This window comes from Haemorhous mexicanus, chromosome 4 (assembly GCF_027477595.1).
Source record: "Haemorhous mexicanus isolate bHaeMex1 chromosome 4, bHaeMex1.pri, whole genome shotgun sequence".
Taxonomy (NCBI): Eukaryota; Metazoa; Chordata; class Aves; order Passeriformes; family Fringillidae; genus Haemorhous; species Haemorhous mexicanus.
Genome location: NC_082344.1, coordinates 59360527 through 59377843, shown reverse-complemented (window position 1 = coordinate 59377843; position 17317 = coordinate 59360527). Strand labels below are relative to the sequence as shown.

The window sequence follows — 17317 nt, the reverse complement described above, 5'->3', positions numbered from 1 at the left end:
TATCATCAATGTCTAACAGAAAGTGCCCAGTAAGCCTTGCCAATCTGATTTGGTAACACTAACAGTCACATTTTTTAAAGGTCTGTCCTAACAACAGCAATCAACACATTTTCTCTTCAGCACTTGTGAGACACTTGAGTTCAGACTCTGTGACCCACACTTCAACACAGGTTTTAGGTATGGAGGCCTCTCGGAAATTTCCATTCATGCTTGGCACTTGTTTAATTACACACAATTTAAAACACTTCATTTAAACTAATTTGCCTCCAGCTACTCTATAGCTTGAATATGGTTATATATATATTTTCCTCACATGAGAAAAATCCTCCAATATTCTCATATTTGACATGCTACAGTGTAAGAAGCTGACTAGGAAAAAAAAAAAAAAGGAGTAACAAACGTTTATCTTGCTTTGAGAATAGCTGGTTTTTTTACATTTTTAATATCCCTCTTTAAATGTCTTTCCTCTTCTTCCATTGTAAGTAGAGCAGCAATACAAACTCACACTGAACTGTGCAAATAATTTATTCCAATCAGAACAACTACATCGATGATAACTCATGAAACATAAACCCAACATTACACTGAATTGTAAAACCCAAACAATTTCCTCCCACTCTGTATGGTTTTAAATATTTTAGATACATACTCCATAAGGACATAAAAATAACTCCAGTTTTACTCTCAAAGTAGGCAGACAGATGGATACCAATATAAAAAGCTCTATCACATCCCACAGTAACACAGAAATGCATTTAAGAAAATGAGAATTATCTTGATTGTTAAGTCTAATGAGAAAATCCATAACTGCTGTAAACAAAACCATCACCTCTTCAATAATACCGGTATAATAATTAGTTAAGTGGATTAGAAGGACCATATTGGATAATAGCAGGTATTAAACCTGGCCTGTAGGGTTCTGAATGCAAACCCTGAACGCAGGGCTCTTGTTCTCCATGAAATTTGAGATGATAACTAAGCCTGCTTATGCCATTACACAGTGCAACAACTATATTTACTTCACATGGCCTGGTTTAGACCCACACATACATATATGAAAATAGCAACTTTTATGACCTAGAAATGTAAAATACAGGACACAACATAACCTGTACTGAGGCATCAAAAGCTGCTATAAAAATACAACCTTTACATAAAGTTCTTTAAGAGCAAAGATATTAACAAATTTGACTATGGACCAGCTGTTTTCTGCACTGCAAAAGAACCTAGAATTGCCTACTGAGATCAGAAAATCACTGTTATAATCATCACAAACATATAAAAAGGAATTCTGAAAAGTCAGTACTTCATATCACTACATATAATCTCATACTCCTGGACAACTGCACACTCCGCAACTCCTAACTTGTCAAAAAAATCTCACTCCATGTACATCCCTTCCTGTATTAAATAGCTAATCTGTGTAAAATAAAAACTGGGCAGATTATTTTGTTGTTTGTGTGAGACTAATCTCTTCTCAGTAATATTCTGGTCTTTCTGGCCTAAGCTCAAATAACCTGAAGTAACACCCACACGAATCAGGATCAGGTAAAAAGAGAAAGAAAAAAAAATAAACCTGAAGTTTTTTATAGCTGATTTTTTTTTTTTGTGTGAGTAGGTACAGCTGCACCAATATAGAAAGGAGTACTCAATGTCAAGCTATAAATAGTTCCTGCTGGAAACTTAATAGCTCTGCCTTTGCCTCCTCAGAGCACAAGCAATAAACTACCACTATTGCACTTTTACAATTCAGGAACAAACAGATTTAAGCAAAAATGTTTCTCTTTCTACAGCAAATCCAATAAAAGAAACATATTTATGCCGTATATAAGGCTCTGTTTATAGAGTATATTCACATTTGAAATAAAAAGACCTGAAGTTGTAAAAATATAATACTGTATTCACTTTAGAATTCTACTTCCAAGAAAATTAGATGACTCAAAGTGTACAGCTATTCATTAAGACATTTATGAAAGAATTATTATTTATGACTTGGACAATATTTCTCATGCCCTTTATACATCAGCTACTGCTAGAAATCTAACAACAAAATCATCTTCACAGAAAACAATAAATTCATTTGAGATTCTTCTGGACATAAGAGTAAAGGGGAAAAAAATACAATTTACTTTTAATGAAGACACAAAACCCAATACATACAACAGTCCAGAACAAAATGCTGCAGTAGAGGCAAAAGTAACTGCTTTCAGTGTTTCACAAGCTGGTTTCACTTTAGTTTAGTTGCACAGATCACTTCTTAGCCATTGTAAGGCTGCTAAGCTGGTTTGGTTTTCTACAGTCTAGCTATTCCTATGGGACCTCAGTTACAGTACAGAGTTTATGGATGCCTCTATAAGCAGCTGGAAATAAGTCACAGCACCCAAAACTACTGCTCTGTCACATAATCAAAGACAGCAGCAAACTGTCAGCAGGAAACAACTGGAACATATTTTTCAAATAAAATAATGAAACAGATAATACATAGCTTAAAATTATTCATTTAGTAGTACTTAATTCACAGCATTTCCTTATATGAAGACTCTATAAAAAAGAATCTTCTGCATTACTATATCAAGAGAGAAAAAAATCAAAATTATTAATTCCAGAATTAAGGATAACTCAAGATATACAATTTCCAACCTGACATGCACTGGATTTTTGTGCAGTGCAATTATACCCAACCTAAAACCCATAGTCTATGAAAAGCAGAGAAGAAACTAAGCTGTGTATCTAGATGAATAAGTAAAACAATATTCTTCTCTTTTTGTGGCAATGCACAGTATTTATAACCCAATCAGAAGCTGTGATTCTCCAGAGAATGTGGCACACAAACATTTAATTAAGCACTGTCATAGCACAAAAGCACAATAGGGACAAAAGAGGAAGAGCACAGACCCAGGGTTACTCTGGGTGTCTAATCTCCTGTCCTGGAAGCAGTGTGACCATGGAAAAACAGTACAGTATTTCTCCATTTAAGTTTTTGTGGACAGAATCCTACTACATCAGTCCCATTTAGGAACAACAAACATGAATACTGTACAAGGTAGTACAGGCCCTCCGTTTAGCCTCCCGGTTTGAACAAACAACAACATGGAAATCATGCTCACTCATGAGCACCATTTAAACAAGAAGGAATTGTATCATACTGACTTTCCACATTCAGAGCTCTGAGCTCAGAATAAGTTCAATGACTTTCTAGACAGAAACTGGCTTTACTACAGAAAGCAGTTTTGCAATAAGACCTTGTTAACAGCTGACTTCAAGAAAATACTGCTTGCCAAAAAGCTTACCTTTCTCTCTTTCAGTAATTTTTTGTAGCCACTGGTTCCCAGAGACAGAAGTGTAATGAGGACATCTAAAGAAGGAGATGCAGATGCTCTCCCTGAAAAAAAAAAAAAATATACAGATTAAAGTGGCAAAAAAAAATTTTTATGTGAAAGAAAGCTGATAATCAAGTTTTCCACAGCAAATCTGTATTGCTGAAATCAGCCCATGAACAAGTTACCTGGATACATTTTGCTGATCTCCTGAATGAAGGACTCGTTGAAGCCAGCAATGATAGCACCACCTACTGGAACCATAAAATTTTTGTCCAAGCTCTGAACAAAAGCATCTATTCTGCCAACCCGAGCACCCTTTATCAAAAAAGACAAAAAAATAAAATCCACAGCATACATTAGAACAAAGGGAAATGTGATAGCATAATAATTATATAAAAGTGAAGCTAAAATAAATATAATTCCTGAAACTTTCAGGTACTGCATTTGTGATCAAAACATAAAAATCATGGTATTACCTCTTTTAGCACTGCTTACTATCAGTACCATTGTCTGCCTAACATAGAACCTTACAAATTCCCATTTTGCTGTGATTTAAAATACCAATTTTAGTTCCTGCAAGTCTAAGTGTGGCTCCATTTCAGCAACAATCAAAAAGAAACCCCTCAAAATTTAATGGAATTATACAGTTAAAGCTGTTCAATCCTAAACACTTTTTACAATTCTCACAATAAAGGCTACAAGTTAATGCTTCATTAGCAAAGCTTTTTTTCAATACATATATAAATTTGCATTAAACAAACAGGCTTATTACAGCACTCCTCCTACTAAGGCTGCTTTCAAAATCAAGATTCAAGTACCTTCTTATAGTAGACATCCCCCACGTCCTTATACCAAACCACTCATATTTTCAAAGGAAAAAATGTAGATTCTGCAGTACCCCTTCAAATTGAATAGCAGAAAACTGTGAACTGTACAATTAAAAAGTATGAAGCATAAGAGAACCTGAAAAGTAGGTTAAACTCCATACTTATCAAAGCACATACAAATATACATATTTTTAAAACTACATACTACATGTAAGAAGTAGAAACAGAGTTAATACCTCTGGCAAACAGACGGAAAAAAAGCAGAGCCAACTAAACCTCATTTATTTGTTCTGTGTTTTGATAGCTTAATGCACAGAAGACAGGAAGAACACTCCCAAGTTTGTCAGCTTTTTGTTGGGAGCATGAATGCCAGCAGCTACCATTTGATTTAATTGACAGGAGAATGCCAGAGGAAAAGCACAACATGAAATGGTCTCAAAAGCTTTTTCCTGTGGTACTCTTGCAAGTTCTATTCACACTGTGCTCAGCATATACATATCCTAAGTATTCATTAATAACTACTTTGTCAGAAACAGAAAATTTTCTAGCACAAATAATAAGTTTTGTAATAAAATGTAAAACAAATCAGAGCTGAAATATATACATTTGTATAAGCAAGGAACAAACAACCTATTGAGTCTAGAAAAAACATTAAAACAAACACAGTAAAAATTATATTTGTAGCATTATAGTCTGAAATGTTTATCATTAGAACATTTCATGCAGCAAAACCCAGCACTTCCTCAGCCTCATTCATGTTAGTTTCTCACTAAACTTGAGCAAGGTAAATACAATAAACCTGTACTAAGTACATTACAAATAAAGCACATACCATTTTCTATTTTATAAATTCCCTCAGCCTTACAAGATTTAGAAATGCCAACATGATGTTCTTTCACAATTGTACATTAAGCTGGTCTGTGTCCTGTTAGTAATGTCTTAGCAATCAGAAAAAAAAAAAAACAAACCAGCATATTTTACATTACTAATAGTTCAGGATCCTCTGGATCCTATTCAAATATAACCCCCTATTCTTTTGAACAGGTAACAGAAAAGAGAATATTGAAGAACAATGCACATACAATACAATGAGGAAAAATGCAAGAATTCTGTTTCATGACTGATCTTAGATATCAAGCAACATCCTCTTCAAACTAATCAGCAACAGAAATTAAACTTTTTTGAGCATAACATTGAACTTAACCAGTTTCCTGAGCCATTCTCTGTGCCAACAATATTTTAACAGTGACAACGTCTATCAAGTGCTGCTGTTCAATTCTGTACCTTCAATTAAAAATCTGTAACTCATTCTGTTGAAGGCTTAATCTCTATTCAAGTATAATCCATTATGTCACTTTTAGTCAAAAACCTCAGGAAATATTTTTAGAAAGCTTATTAAGGATATTTTTCCATTATAAAGACATATGAACATACCAAAAACTAAATAAAGTTAGGGTTACATAAAAAGCACATAAGAGAAGTAACTATTATGCTTAAATTCTATTTCAGTCTGTTGTGCTTTTTCCCAGAAAATTGTTCAAATATCAGACACGCATGGGATTACTCTCAAAGCTATGAAGCATCTGATAAAATTTGCTACAATCACAAATTTACTTACACTTGCTAAAAAATATTATTGGAAACACACAGCTCCTACCTGCTGGATAAGATGCATACATTTTGAAGACTGAACTCCATATGCATTGTTGACAATATGTGGAATGTCATAATTAGCACAAATTACAGCCAGCTCCTCCAGCCTGTGAGCATAAAATCGTAATTTAGAGAAGCATTGATTACTGTAGCTCAACTTACAAGTCAGACCATTAAAACACTGGAAAGTCTACAAGGAAGTCAGAATGAGAAAAGTAACTCTTTTGATTAGTACCTCGAGGCAGTATTTGTCATTTTAAGCTATAAAGTTAAGATGAAAATTCTATTGGCTTTTACATATATTGCAAACTGTTGATCTAGTCTGACATTTTTCTTGCTTCACTCTAAGTTTTGTCTGGACACCAGTTAATATATTCCAAACTGTGAAGCTTTAGATACAAGCTTTTTTTGTTTGTTTGTTGCTTTACTATTAACTTACATAGCTTTAGCTAGTCACGTTCTTTTTACTTTTCTCTGATATTCAACATGAAAACAGTCTATAGTAGTTTCAACAGTGTCTTGGGAATCAAAAGCATCCTGTAACAGGAAGTTTTTACATGTTTCTGATTATCTCAAAGACCTAGTATTTTCATCCTTTGGCTGGAATCTCACTTGCATGTTTCATATAAACTGATTAAGAAAAAATAAATTCTTTAAAGGAATGGAAAGCCCTAAAATGTCTGAATATGGACGTCAACAAATTGAAAATTTGTTCAGCTGTTTACTCTTCACCTGCCTTTAGAACCCCCTGAAATCACAGTGAGCTCAACCTGGATTGATTAATCAGTCAAATTAAGATTTATATGAGCACACTGATCATTTTAAGTAAGATCCTTTAGCATTTTAAACATACTTATATGCAGTACCCTTTTCTGAAACACTCCAATCATGCTATATTTAAAAAAAAAAAATTACTCATGATTTTCCCCAAACTTTTGAATCTATTTTAGAAATATAATCTGTTTGAAAAAATTAGGCAATATAACATAATTTAGAGTGATGATAAAGGTAATGTTACCTTAAAAAAAAACAAAAAAAACCAGGAAACTCTACTTCCAATGCATTTTTACTCTATCTCCTCCTGTCCAGCCTCTCACTGTAATTTACTGACATACATATAAAATGTGACAGAGTATGAAAACATTTTCCAAGAGGTGACATTCCTTTGCATTCTATTTCTATTACATTTTCTAGTGTCGCTCTGCAATGCAAAATTCTGCTGCAAGTGTCATATTAATTTTTCCAAACAAATTCTTAAGAAATCATCATCACCATATTATCCTTAAAAAAACCAAAAGTACTTTATAATTAGGAAACACCAGCAATATAATGTACTTATTGATCTTCTATAGTCAAGATATTTGTGAGGAGCTGCATTTCCATTAATTTTATCACATTTATCAACACAGAATTACAAAATATTCCGAGATGGAAGGAACCCACAAGGATCATCAAGGCCAACACCTGGCCCTGCACAGCACAATCCCCAAGAGTCACACCAGGCACCTGAGAACATTGTCCAAATGCTTCTTGAACTCTCCGAGGCTTGCTGCTGTGACCACTTCCCTGGGGAGCCTGTTCCAGTGCCCAACCAGCCTCTGGGTGAGGAACCTTTTCCTGATATCCAACCTAACCCTCCCCCAGCTCAGCTTCTGCCCATTCCCTTGGGTCCTGTCCCTGGTCACCATGCAGAACAAATCAGTGCCTGCCCCTCCTCTTTCCCTCATGAGGAAGCTGTAACTGCAATGAGGCCTCCACTCAGTCTCCTCCAGAGTGAACAGACCAAGGGACCTCAGCTGCTCCTCATGTGGCTTCCCCTCATTAATAGAATACTTGAGGGAAATATATTTTGCAGGGCAAAGTTTTTGCCTTCTGATCTGCTGGTTCTCAATCAGACACATTCCTCACCCTCTGGAGAGACTCAAAGGAACACAGGTTCCCTCTTACAGGCTTATTGTCAAGTGCAGGCACAGAAGTTGACCAAACTAGAAACACAGAGGGTGTACACCTATGTATGCTCATCTTTCTCACCTTCTGAAAATTAAAGGAGCAGTAACCTATCTTCTACAAGTATTGAAAACAGAAAAGTCTTTTTTCCCTAAAAATATTCTATTGAACAATTAGCTACATTTTGCAATACAGAATGAGAATGCTACATTTTGAAGAGAATGTGTTAGTGTGCAAGGGCAGCAAACGATGCACAGCACCTGTATGTACCTGCACCTGCTTCCAAGGCCTAGAATGCAGCACTGAAAATGCTACTAATAATTTCATAAAAATAAAGCATTAACGTAAGTTGACTACTGAAGTTCTTAATAGTCACAAATACAGAAGTATTTCCCACTTTATTCTTCCTGTCTTTCTCTCCTGTTTGTTAAAGTTCACGAAAAGAAAGCTTTGTTCTTTTGTTCTACTACTGAAAATAAAAAGATACAGAATTCTGCTAAGTACACAGACCAACTGAAAGGAACACTTTGGTTCTCCCAAATACAGCAGTTTTACAAACACCTTACAGCAACAGCAGGTAGGATACTGAGAAAGAGGGTTTATGCACTAGAGAATTACTCCCATAGAGTTAAACAGTTCTTCAAAGGAAAGCCATAGGTATGGCAGCCATAAAGCTACTAAAAATTTTAAAATACAGCCACCACAACTAAATAAAGCCTTATAAATGCAGATATTTAAAAATGGACATTTAAAATTGCACCTTCCAGAAATTATGTCAGGGCTTTCCTTCCCACAGGAAGATGAAGGTTATGGCCTTCAATAGTTGACAGTTTCTTTTAAACAGAAAGTACAGTCAAATCTTTCTATATCTGTGGTATATTATAACATAGTGCCACTACCTAATAATTCATCTCTTAGTTGTAGAGGACAAAACAATAGCAGCATGTCAAAAAGAGGAAGCAGATAAGGAGAAGATTCATTTACCCAAGCTATAAAACAACCATTCAGTTTTGATAGCTGTGATTTAAGTTAGCCAATAAATCTGCAAGTCAACTTCAAGCAATGTTCATAGTATTCTGACAGAATTATATGGTTTTAACTCCCATCTTTCCCTCTAGCAACTAAGTTAACCTATGATAAATACTGGAGGATTTTTTAAGGTAGGAGAGAAGAGTGAAATATATTTTTACTTGCCACATTTTAGAGTCAATAACATTTCTTTCCTATGCTTGTGGAGAAGAGTAGAAAAGGCAACAGTAACATCAAAAAAATGGCATTAGCTATGGAGCAACATTTCCTGGATTAAGTTTCCATGAGAATCTACTTTTACTACTTCCATTAAATTTTATGAAAACCACCAGCAAAACGACATGAATTTCACCACAAGAGAGCAACATTAACCTCACTTACATAACAGAAGAAAAATCTTCTGTGTAATTCTCACTTTTTAAATATACTTTTCTGGAAGGGGATTAAAGAACCTTTACAAATTGCTGGCAGAAGCAATTTTAGGAAGATGGATAGTAAAAACATGGAGGGGTTGTTTGGGTTTTGTTGTTGTTGTTGGGGGGCAGGGAGGATGTTTATTTGTTTTAACAGTAAAAAATAACACACTTCTTACAAAGACTGCTTACCTGTCAGGTACCCTTGGAGCAAAGCAAGATGTTGTAGAATGCACACAAAGAATATTTTCAGCACCAAGAGCCTTGATTTTGGCCTCCACTGCTTTGAGGTCTGTCCGTAGCTCATCACCTTCTAATACATTTTCTATCACCACAGGCTCAAAACCTGACCAAAAAAAGCAAGAACTTAATACAACTCAACAAATCTGACTAATTGCGGGGTTTCGTTCCAGTACACATTTGAAAAATACACCATGCTACTATTTTTTAATAGATTCTAACAGAAAAGACTGTGCAAATCAGACAGAATGTCACCTTCTGATCACAATTCCTAGGACACAAGTTTTGGAATAAATTTCAGAGAGAGATTTGAACCATGAGCTTTGGTTTTACATAACTAAGGACAGCAGATTAGCATCTTACTCTGAGGGCAAACTGCAACTTCCTTAGTTTGTTCTCACTTGATTCCTTTATACACCCCTGTACCACTGCACACACCTGCATTTTGCAAGGCATTAGGAAGACAGCATGCACATTTCAATTACATGCTAGAAATCAGGAGTGCACAAGTAAAGCAGAACTACCAGGCACTAGGCCTTTTTCATATCTTACTACAAGGATATGAATTGATCACTCTGATAGAGGGAAGTTTCATATCTGTTGGAAGAACACACACTGTGTCATCAATCAGTTACCTTCTTACCTGCAGTTATCATTGATTTAAAGCAAGATTTCTGGTCTATACGTGGCCAGATAATGTACTTTGCCTTTGGTCTCCTGTGCCTCAATGTTAAAAAACACAGAGTTAGACTCATGCCTGTTGCCATAGGAACCACAAAGCAACTGGTCACTGTCCGGACACCTGCATGTAAAAAGCAAGTCAGAAATTAACATGAAGAATCCATGATGTAACCTCACCAACAAGTGAGATTTTTCAAATTTACACCTACCAGCCAGTTTTATAACATCCAGAACTACTGAATTCGTAAGTTTGTTCAAAAGGCTGGAACCTGCAGCTTTGGGCTGTACTGCAGAAATATCACCTGACCTTCCAATTCCATGGATCAACCTAGAGAAAAGAAGTTGAAAACACACATCAAGAGTTCCATGTTTCAAAGCCATAAAGCTTGCTGACTGAAGAGAATTTACCTTGATACATAATTGTGGAAAACTGTGTACGCACTGCAAGATCAGTATCTGCCACAATCAATTCCATTTTAACAAACGACACATATTTGTATGAAATTTGGGGGTTTTTTTAACAGTAGATAACCAATGTTCCTGCATGCAAGTAAAAACTTTGAGAGGATATAGAGCAGCAACACCTTTAGCCTCTGGCAGGTTTCTTTTTAAGTTTCCTTTTTTTTTCCTTTTTTCCTTTTCCCTTTAAGTTTCCTTTTAACACCTCAGCACTTCTTGATGTTTGTCAAAACAGCATTATAAATGCTGACATGTTCAGACACACAACCAAGGAAAACAAAAATTAGTTGTCTATAGTGTAGTGTAGCATAGGCATAGTGGTATTATAGATACTCCCTGACAAATGCTTCATCTCCATAAGGCAAGGAAATAATATATACAAAGTGATATACATGGATATATGTATTGCTTTGCCCATCTTATACATCCTCACTTCATCTATCATTTTGCTATTCAATGTTATCCATCATGAAATACTATGTCTTTCTGTATTCTGTTTATAAATTATCGTTATAAACTGTGTTTGTAAATATTGAACATTATTTAGTTCAGGAGTGGAGGATCCTGGAGTAATTTATAGAATACAAGCTTGCAGAATGAATTTACCCATGGCTGAAATGCAGCAGCTGCTCAAGTAAGCTAGTAACAGTATATACCTACTTATGACTTTAATTCCTTTTTTGTCCTGGCAACAGAATAAAATGCAGACCAATGAGTATATGATATTCAGAACTTCTTGGAGCATGGTTTTACAGCTTAAATTTATTTTCCTGTTTCAAGTGCTAAGCTGAAATCAACAAACACTTGAAAATTAATTGAAACTTATAAATAATACCCACTCCACCTAAAATATTTTCTTCCTTCATTCCTTCATATGTTCTTCATAGCTGTCTCATATCAGTACTTTTTATTTTGTGCACTTATGTACCGCTTCCTAAGAAGTAATCCTCCCTAAGATTGCCCCTTTATTAAGCTAAAATGAGAGACAGCTTGAAACCATTTCCCTCTACCTCCATCACTCCCAAAGTCACCTGTAAAACTTATTGCAGAAATAAGTGGAGGGGAGGACACCTTGCTATTGCTGACACTCACAGGAGAAGCGAGATGCCAGGTGACAGAGCTGCATTGGAACAACAGTAGAGAACACCAGTGCAGGCTCTCTCTGGTCAGAAGCCAGGCACACTTTCTCCAGCACTTCCCCAGATATCCTCCCATCCCCTACCATGCATATTCTAGTCTAGAGAGCTGTACACAAAACTAAAAAAGCCAAACTGATCTATCACTGGATTTTGACATGAATTTATCGTGGTACTGCAGGGCTTGTGAAAGCCATCAAGCCTAAGTAACTCAACCTCTGTACAGTAAAGCTCACTAAATTTCTGGCCTCTAATATGCTTTTGTGTTTATCTTTCAAGGAGAAACATCCTGGAACTTCCCCTCTGTTTCACTCCTGTTGGATAAAACATCACAGCAAGGTACTCAGCACAGCACTCAACACACACATACAAAGAAGTACATTCATAAGGAAATTACTGCAGAGCCTCTAAAATTATAGCATCCAACATACCCATTAAGTAAGTGTCAGAAGGGCTACAAGCTAATAAAAGCTCTTTTTTTCTTTAAAGATCTCCTTACTTCATATAAAATCTATTATAGATGGTCTGGGGTTTCATCTACTTATCAACTAATCACATTATAAAGCTATTAACAAATATAAAAAATACAAATACACTGTCAACACTCAATAATGTGCAACTACAATGTACAGTAGTTTTTAATACTATACAGATGTAAAGCTGCACCTTGTTATAAAAGGCATGTAATGCATAGATCATTTTAAAACTGTAAGATCTCTGCTTCCCTTGTAGAGGACAACTCAACAACCTCAGCTACTACAAATTCAGTGTACAGGACATAATCCTGACAAAACATTTTTGCTTCATTCAAGACTTTAGTCTATAGAGTTATTAATGAAAATTTAATATAGAAAGCTGTATCAATTCAATTATCACATTATATTATTTTTCTCAAATGATATCAAGGTCTTAGATAAACAAAACCACAATAAAATTGGAAAGCATTAATAATAAACCTGAGTAATTCAAAACAGTCAATAATTTGTACCTGTAATGCCTTCGGGCAACAAGACCTGACGCCACTCTTCCTTCCCTCTCACCAACGCCACAGTTGCCCAGGAAGTTATTGCTATCCATTATAGCAAGTTCATGAAGAAACAATTCAATGGTGCTTTCATCCCATCCATCTTCAGGACACTTCCCCTTAATAATAACAACAATATTATAAATATTAAATTTGGAAATTAAAAATTAACAAAACTTTATACAACTTGTTTGATTATTGTTACCCTTCTTTCTCATGCTAAGCAGCAGTTTGTATTTTCAGTACTCCCTTTTATACTATCTAATGTTATGAAGCTGTATTCAGAGAAAAGTTAAAGAATGTTTTTTCCATGTGTTAAATACAATTACATTAGCACATCCCGACATTAAAATAATCAGGATATCTTTTACCTTCAAGTGTTCTCTATGGTAAACACAAAACCACTGCAGGGCATACATGTTAATTATCCCCTAAAAGACCACAGATTATTTGATGTATTCTCTAGACATGATGTACAAGAACTCAACAGCAAAAAGTGCACAAAAGGGAAGATAGTCAGATATTAGAGAACCAAAACCATGAGCAGAAGGGAAATACAGTTTTAATGTAACACATCTTCCTATCTACACATTTTCCTTTCCAGTTATTATCTAACAGGGAAGGAAACCATTTCCAAAATATGTGAAAACCTGCAATCAGAAACATGCTCTTTCTTGTGCTCTTTACTGAATTAACAACCACACCCATCTTTGCAAATTGCAGACAAGATTTTCAAAGCAGAGACCCATAAAACCATGAAGATTTTTTATAGGTCCAGAGGCTTTTTCACATGCCCCAGTAGCAAAACAGCCAGTTCAGTAAATTTCTGAAGTGTGGCATCAAAGTTAAGCTGGAAACAGTAGATGACATGACTGAGGATGCTCTAGAACTGAAACATTTGCTAATTCGTTGACAATCATTTTTAGACGCTGGAGGCAATGAAATACATCGTTTTGGCACCTTACAAGTATCGCTTTTTACCTCATGCAAGAATGCCCTAGTATCTCACTGTTTTTAAACATTTATTTAACTGTTCGCTGGGCCTTTCTCGGCAAATGCACAACCAAGGGCAGTAATTTTCTCTTCCTCTCAAACGCGGCCTTTTACTCTGGAGCTCCGTCAGCTCCCTGCCGGGACGGCAGCGGCTCTCCCGAGCCTCCGGCCGGACACGGCGGTGGCGCCGTGCCAGAGGGCAGAGTCCGAGAGCCCCGGCCGGCCTGCGCGCTCACGGGGCTGCGCGGGACCGCCGCGACCAGCCCGGCCCGGGGGGGCTTCCCCGCCCAACCCGGCTGCTCGGAGGGCCGGCGGGCGGCTCGGGGCCGCTCTGCCCTCTCGAACCCCGGTGCGCGGAGGGCGGGGGGGTCAGCTCTGCCCCACAGCGGGCGGTGGTGGCAGAGACCGGGCTGCTCGATGGAGCTCGGGGCGGCGGTGCCCCGCTCGGCCCCGGGTGCGCAGGGGCGGGGGGCGGCGGCCCCATTACCTGCTCCAGCAGCGCCCGCAGGCGCAGCTCGTGCGCGCGGCGGCCCTGCGCCCCCTGGCGCACATAGGCCGCCGTCACCAGCCGCTCGCTGCAGCCCTGGTTCTCCGCGTTCATGGCCGCGGCGCTCCCGGCGCCGCCGCCGCCGCCGCCGCTCTCCCTCCGCGCCGAGCGGGCCTGTGCGAGCCGGGCACTTCCCGCCGGGAAGGGGCGGGCGGGGGCGGTGCGGCGCACGCCGCGCCGTGGAGCTCCGAGGCCCGGCCCCGCCCCGCCGCCAGATCCGGGCTGCGGGCCGCGCTCCGCGGGGCCGCCCCTGCCCGGCCCTTCCCGGCCGCTGGGAGGGGCTGGGCCGCCCTCGGTGCAGGTGCGGGGCCGAGCTTGGGGTCTGTCACAGGCGGCGTTCCGCTGTGAGAGGCAGCTCGCCAGAACGCTGACTGCTGGGCTGGGAAGAGCTTGTTGGTGGGCTGGTTTTCCCTGCCTCGCAGAGTTTAGCATTAGGCTGTTGAGACCAGCCACGTACCTCCCCGCTGCTCCGCCAGGGCCAGGGCGTCCTCTGCTCCTCGGGACTTGTCTGGGGGCACAGGTGCTTGTGGGACGATCCTCAGGGAATAGCAGCAGCCTGCTAGGGCTGCGGGCTTAGCCCAAGACTGCATCACAAGGACAAGGACATGTTACCCAGCGAGACTTTTTTTTTTTTTTTTTTAACACAACTTGGGGAAAAACAATTACACCAGCAGGCCGGGCTTTGCACCCTTGCTAGGAACTGCCAATAAGGCCTCAGCAGGTGGAAGTTTCCCTGGAGCACGGGCAGCCGGCCGCCGTCGCTGTCCTTTGCCCCGCGGCGGCCACGGGCACCGGCAGGTTCCTATTTGCCTCCTTGAAATAACTAGTAGGGAGCGTAAAAAATTTAAGAGACGCGTTAAGTACGTGGTGTGTTTGTTCCAATGTTTAATTATAACCAGCCTGTATCTGGTCGACTGAATCTGTTTATGAAATCTCATCTGATTCTTCTATTTTGCAGTTCTAAGCTCAGACGGCTAATTGGCGTGTGAAGTGTACGTAGCGACCATCCCAATTCTGTAAGTTTATTTAGCCTGATTAGGATATTTTGAGCGTTTTGACCGAGTAATCTTACCCACCTGTTTGAATTGTTGGCTCATACTATAATTAACACAGTTTGATAGCCCTTAGAACAGAAGAGAGCTCCACAAGTTGAACTGTCCCCCTCCGCGGTGCCCGCAGTCCCCGGCGCTGCTGGATGTGTCGCGGAGCTGCTGCTCCTCCCGGCCTGTACCACAAGAGAGCGCTCACCTGAAGCGATAAGCGCACGATTGTGCGGGTATTCCTCCTTTTCCTTCTTTTTCTTCCGCTCCAGTGTTTCGACATAGTGCTCAAATACATATGAGCAGATGACAAAGTTTGCTCTGTTGGTTAGAAAGATAGGGACAAAAGCTTTAGCATGAGGAAAATGACTCAGCTTATTTACGTGATGTAATTCTTAGGAATTTTAATCCAGGTGGCTAATTGAAAAGTATTAGCTATTTGGAATTAAAATTAATGGTTTGTTAATTACTATGAAGGTAGTGTGTATTTTTTTAAATTACGAGTTCTCGTGGTGTTTGAACTCTGCGCTACTGAAGAGTGAGGCAATGTAAAGGTTTTGTTAGATCAAGACCTGTGAGCAAGTTGCAGAATTCTTATTGAAGCAGAAGATGAAAACTACCAGTTAATTGCATTTAAAAATACAGTAGTATGTGTAGATGAACGCATAAACCAGAAAAAAATAAGGGTTTTTAAACTTTTTTTTTGCTGTGAGGCTGACGAGACACTGGAACAGAGTGCTCACAGAAGTTGTGCATGCCACATCTCTGCAAGTGTATAAGGCCAGGTTCAGTGGAGGTCTGAGCAATTAGGTTTAGTGGAAGGTAGCCTTGTCCATAACAGGCACAAAGCAGGGACAAATATCATTAAGGTCTTTAAGGAAAATCGTTAAGGTTCCTTCCAATCCAGGCCTTTCTATGAAATAACTAACGAGTGTTTTTTTTTTCAAAAGCATTAACTCTCAATCTTTTTAGAAGCTAATGAATTGACTGTTCAATGGAACATTATTAAAACAGATGCAACTCACTTGTAGCTAAAGGGAGGTGCAGTATTACTTAACAGTATGCTGGAGAAAATGTCAGACTTCTCCCTTTTAGTTTGATCTTTTTATTTGCTTCACGCAGAAATTAACATCTGTTTAATTTTCTGTATGGAAAATTACATCCAGTTGCTGTAACCTTCATATTTGTGTTTACTAGGCAACAAATGGCTATTAATCTGGAGTCATAGCTGACTGAGTTCACTTTTAATAGAAAGGAATAGGAACAGAAATGCAAGTGTGAACAGATTTTATCAAATATTACAGATATTAATAGTTACACAGGTAAATGACACTCAGCTTAACTCCAAAGTCCACTGGCTGGCAGGCAACCCTAGACAAAACAAACACAAGTCCAGCATTTCAGTAAGGTTATATTTTGTCAGTAAATAAGAAAAGTGATTTTTTTTTTCTCAGCAATCCAGATTAGGCACATGTTAAATGCTTATACCATGCTCTTAACTATGAGAATAATGAATAATTAATATATACAATTACTATTTTTAGCTGAGAACAGTATAACCCATAATCTCAATTCTATGCAAGTATTTAATGCATGTATCTTTCTCCCATATTTCACCAAAACTTGAGGAAAACATCTCTTCAATAGGCAGGATTGGGAGAACGCATCCAGGCTGAAATCTGATGCAGTATTTTGGGGTTATAGTTGTATTCACTTTCTTCCAGTCAATAACGCACGGGTAGTGGGGGTACGTGGAAATAATGCCAATGTATTCATACTGTTTTCTCTCGTGCTGTTTTTAGGCTTCGTTTTGTAAGTTACCGTGATGATGGTATAGAACAATGCTGTGCAAAGTTTGGGGAGGGAGAGCAGCTGGCTATGGCAAGTGGGGACCAGGAGGAAACCGTGTTCCAGGTGTAGAACTAAGGCGAGTGTCAGGGATGTTTTTGTTAAACGTCCGGCGCTGAAAGCCGCCGTCCGAGCTGCTGACCGGCGGCAGGCCCGGAGA

The 17317-nt window shown here is 38.7% G+C and overlaps 1 protein-coding gene across 2 annotated transcripts in view; it reads right to left on the bottom strand.

Annotated features, from left to right (window-relative positions):
• The window catches only part of SEPSECS (Sep (O-phosphoserine) tRNA:Sec (selenocysteine) tRNA synthase), a 28085-nt gene extending 13688 nt beyond the window's left edge, over positions 1–14397 (bottom strand). Inside the window, exons 1-8 of one of the 2 annotated variants that reach the window (XM_059845066.1) lie at positions 14210–14397; positions 12694–12848; positions 10320–10438; positions 10073–10231; positions 9382–9535; positions 5805–5907; positions 3506–3635; positions 3291–3382 (exon numbers count right to left, since the gene is read on the bottom strand). In XM_059845066.1, the coding sequence (XP_059701049.1) occupies positions 3291–3382; positions 3506–3635; positions 5805–5907; positions 9382–9535; positions 10073–10231; positions 10320–10438; positions 12694–12848; positions 14210–14323 (1026 nt within the window). In that variant the 5' untranslated portion in view covers positions 14324–14397. The remainder of the gene's footprint in view (positions 1–3290; positions 3383–3505; positions 3636–5804; positions 5908–9381; positions 9536–10072; positions 10232–10319; positions 10439–12693; positions 12849–14209) is intronic. The other variant, XM_059845064.1, reaches the window with a different exon arrangement.
• Positions 14398–17317: the final 2920 nt, after the last annotated feature.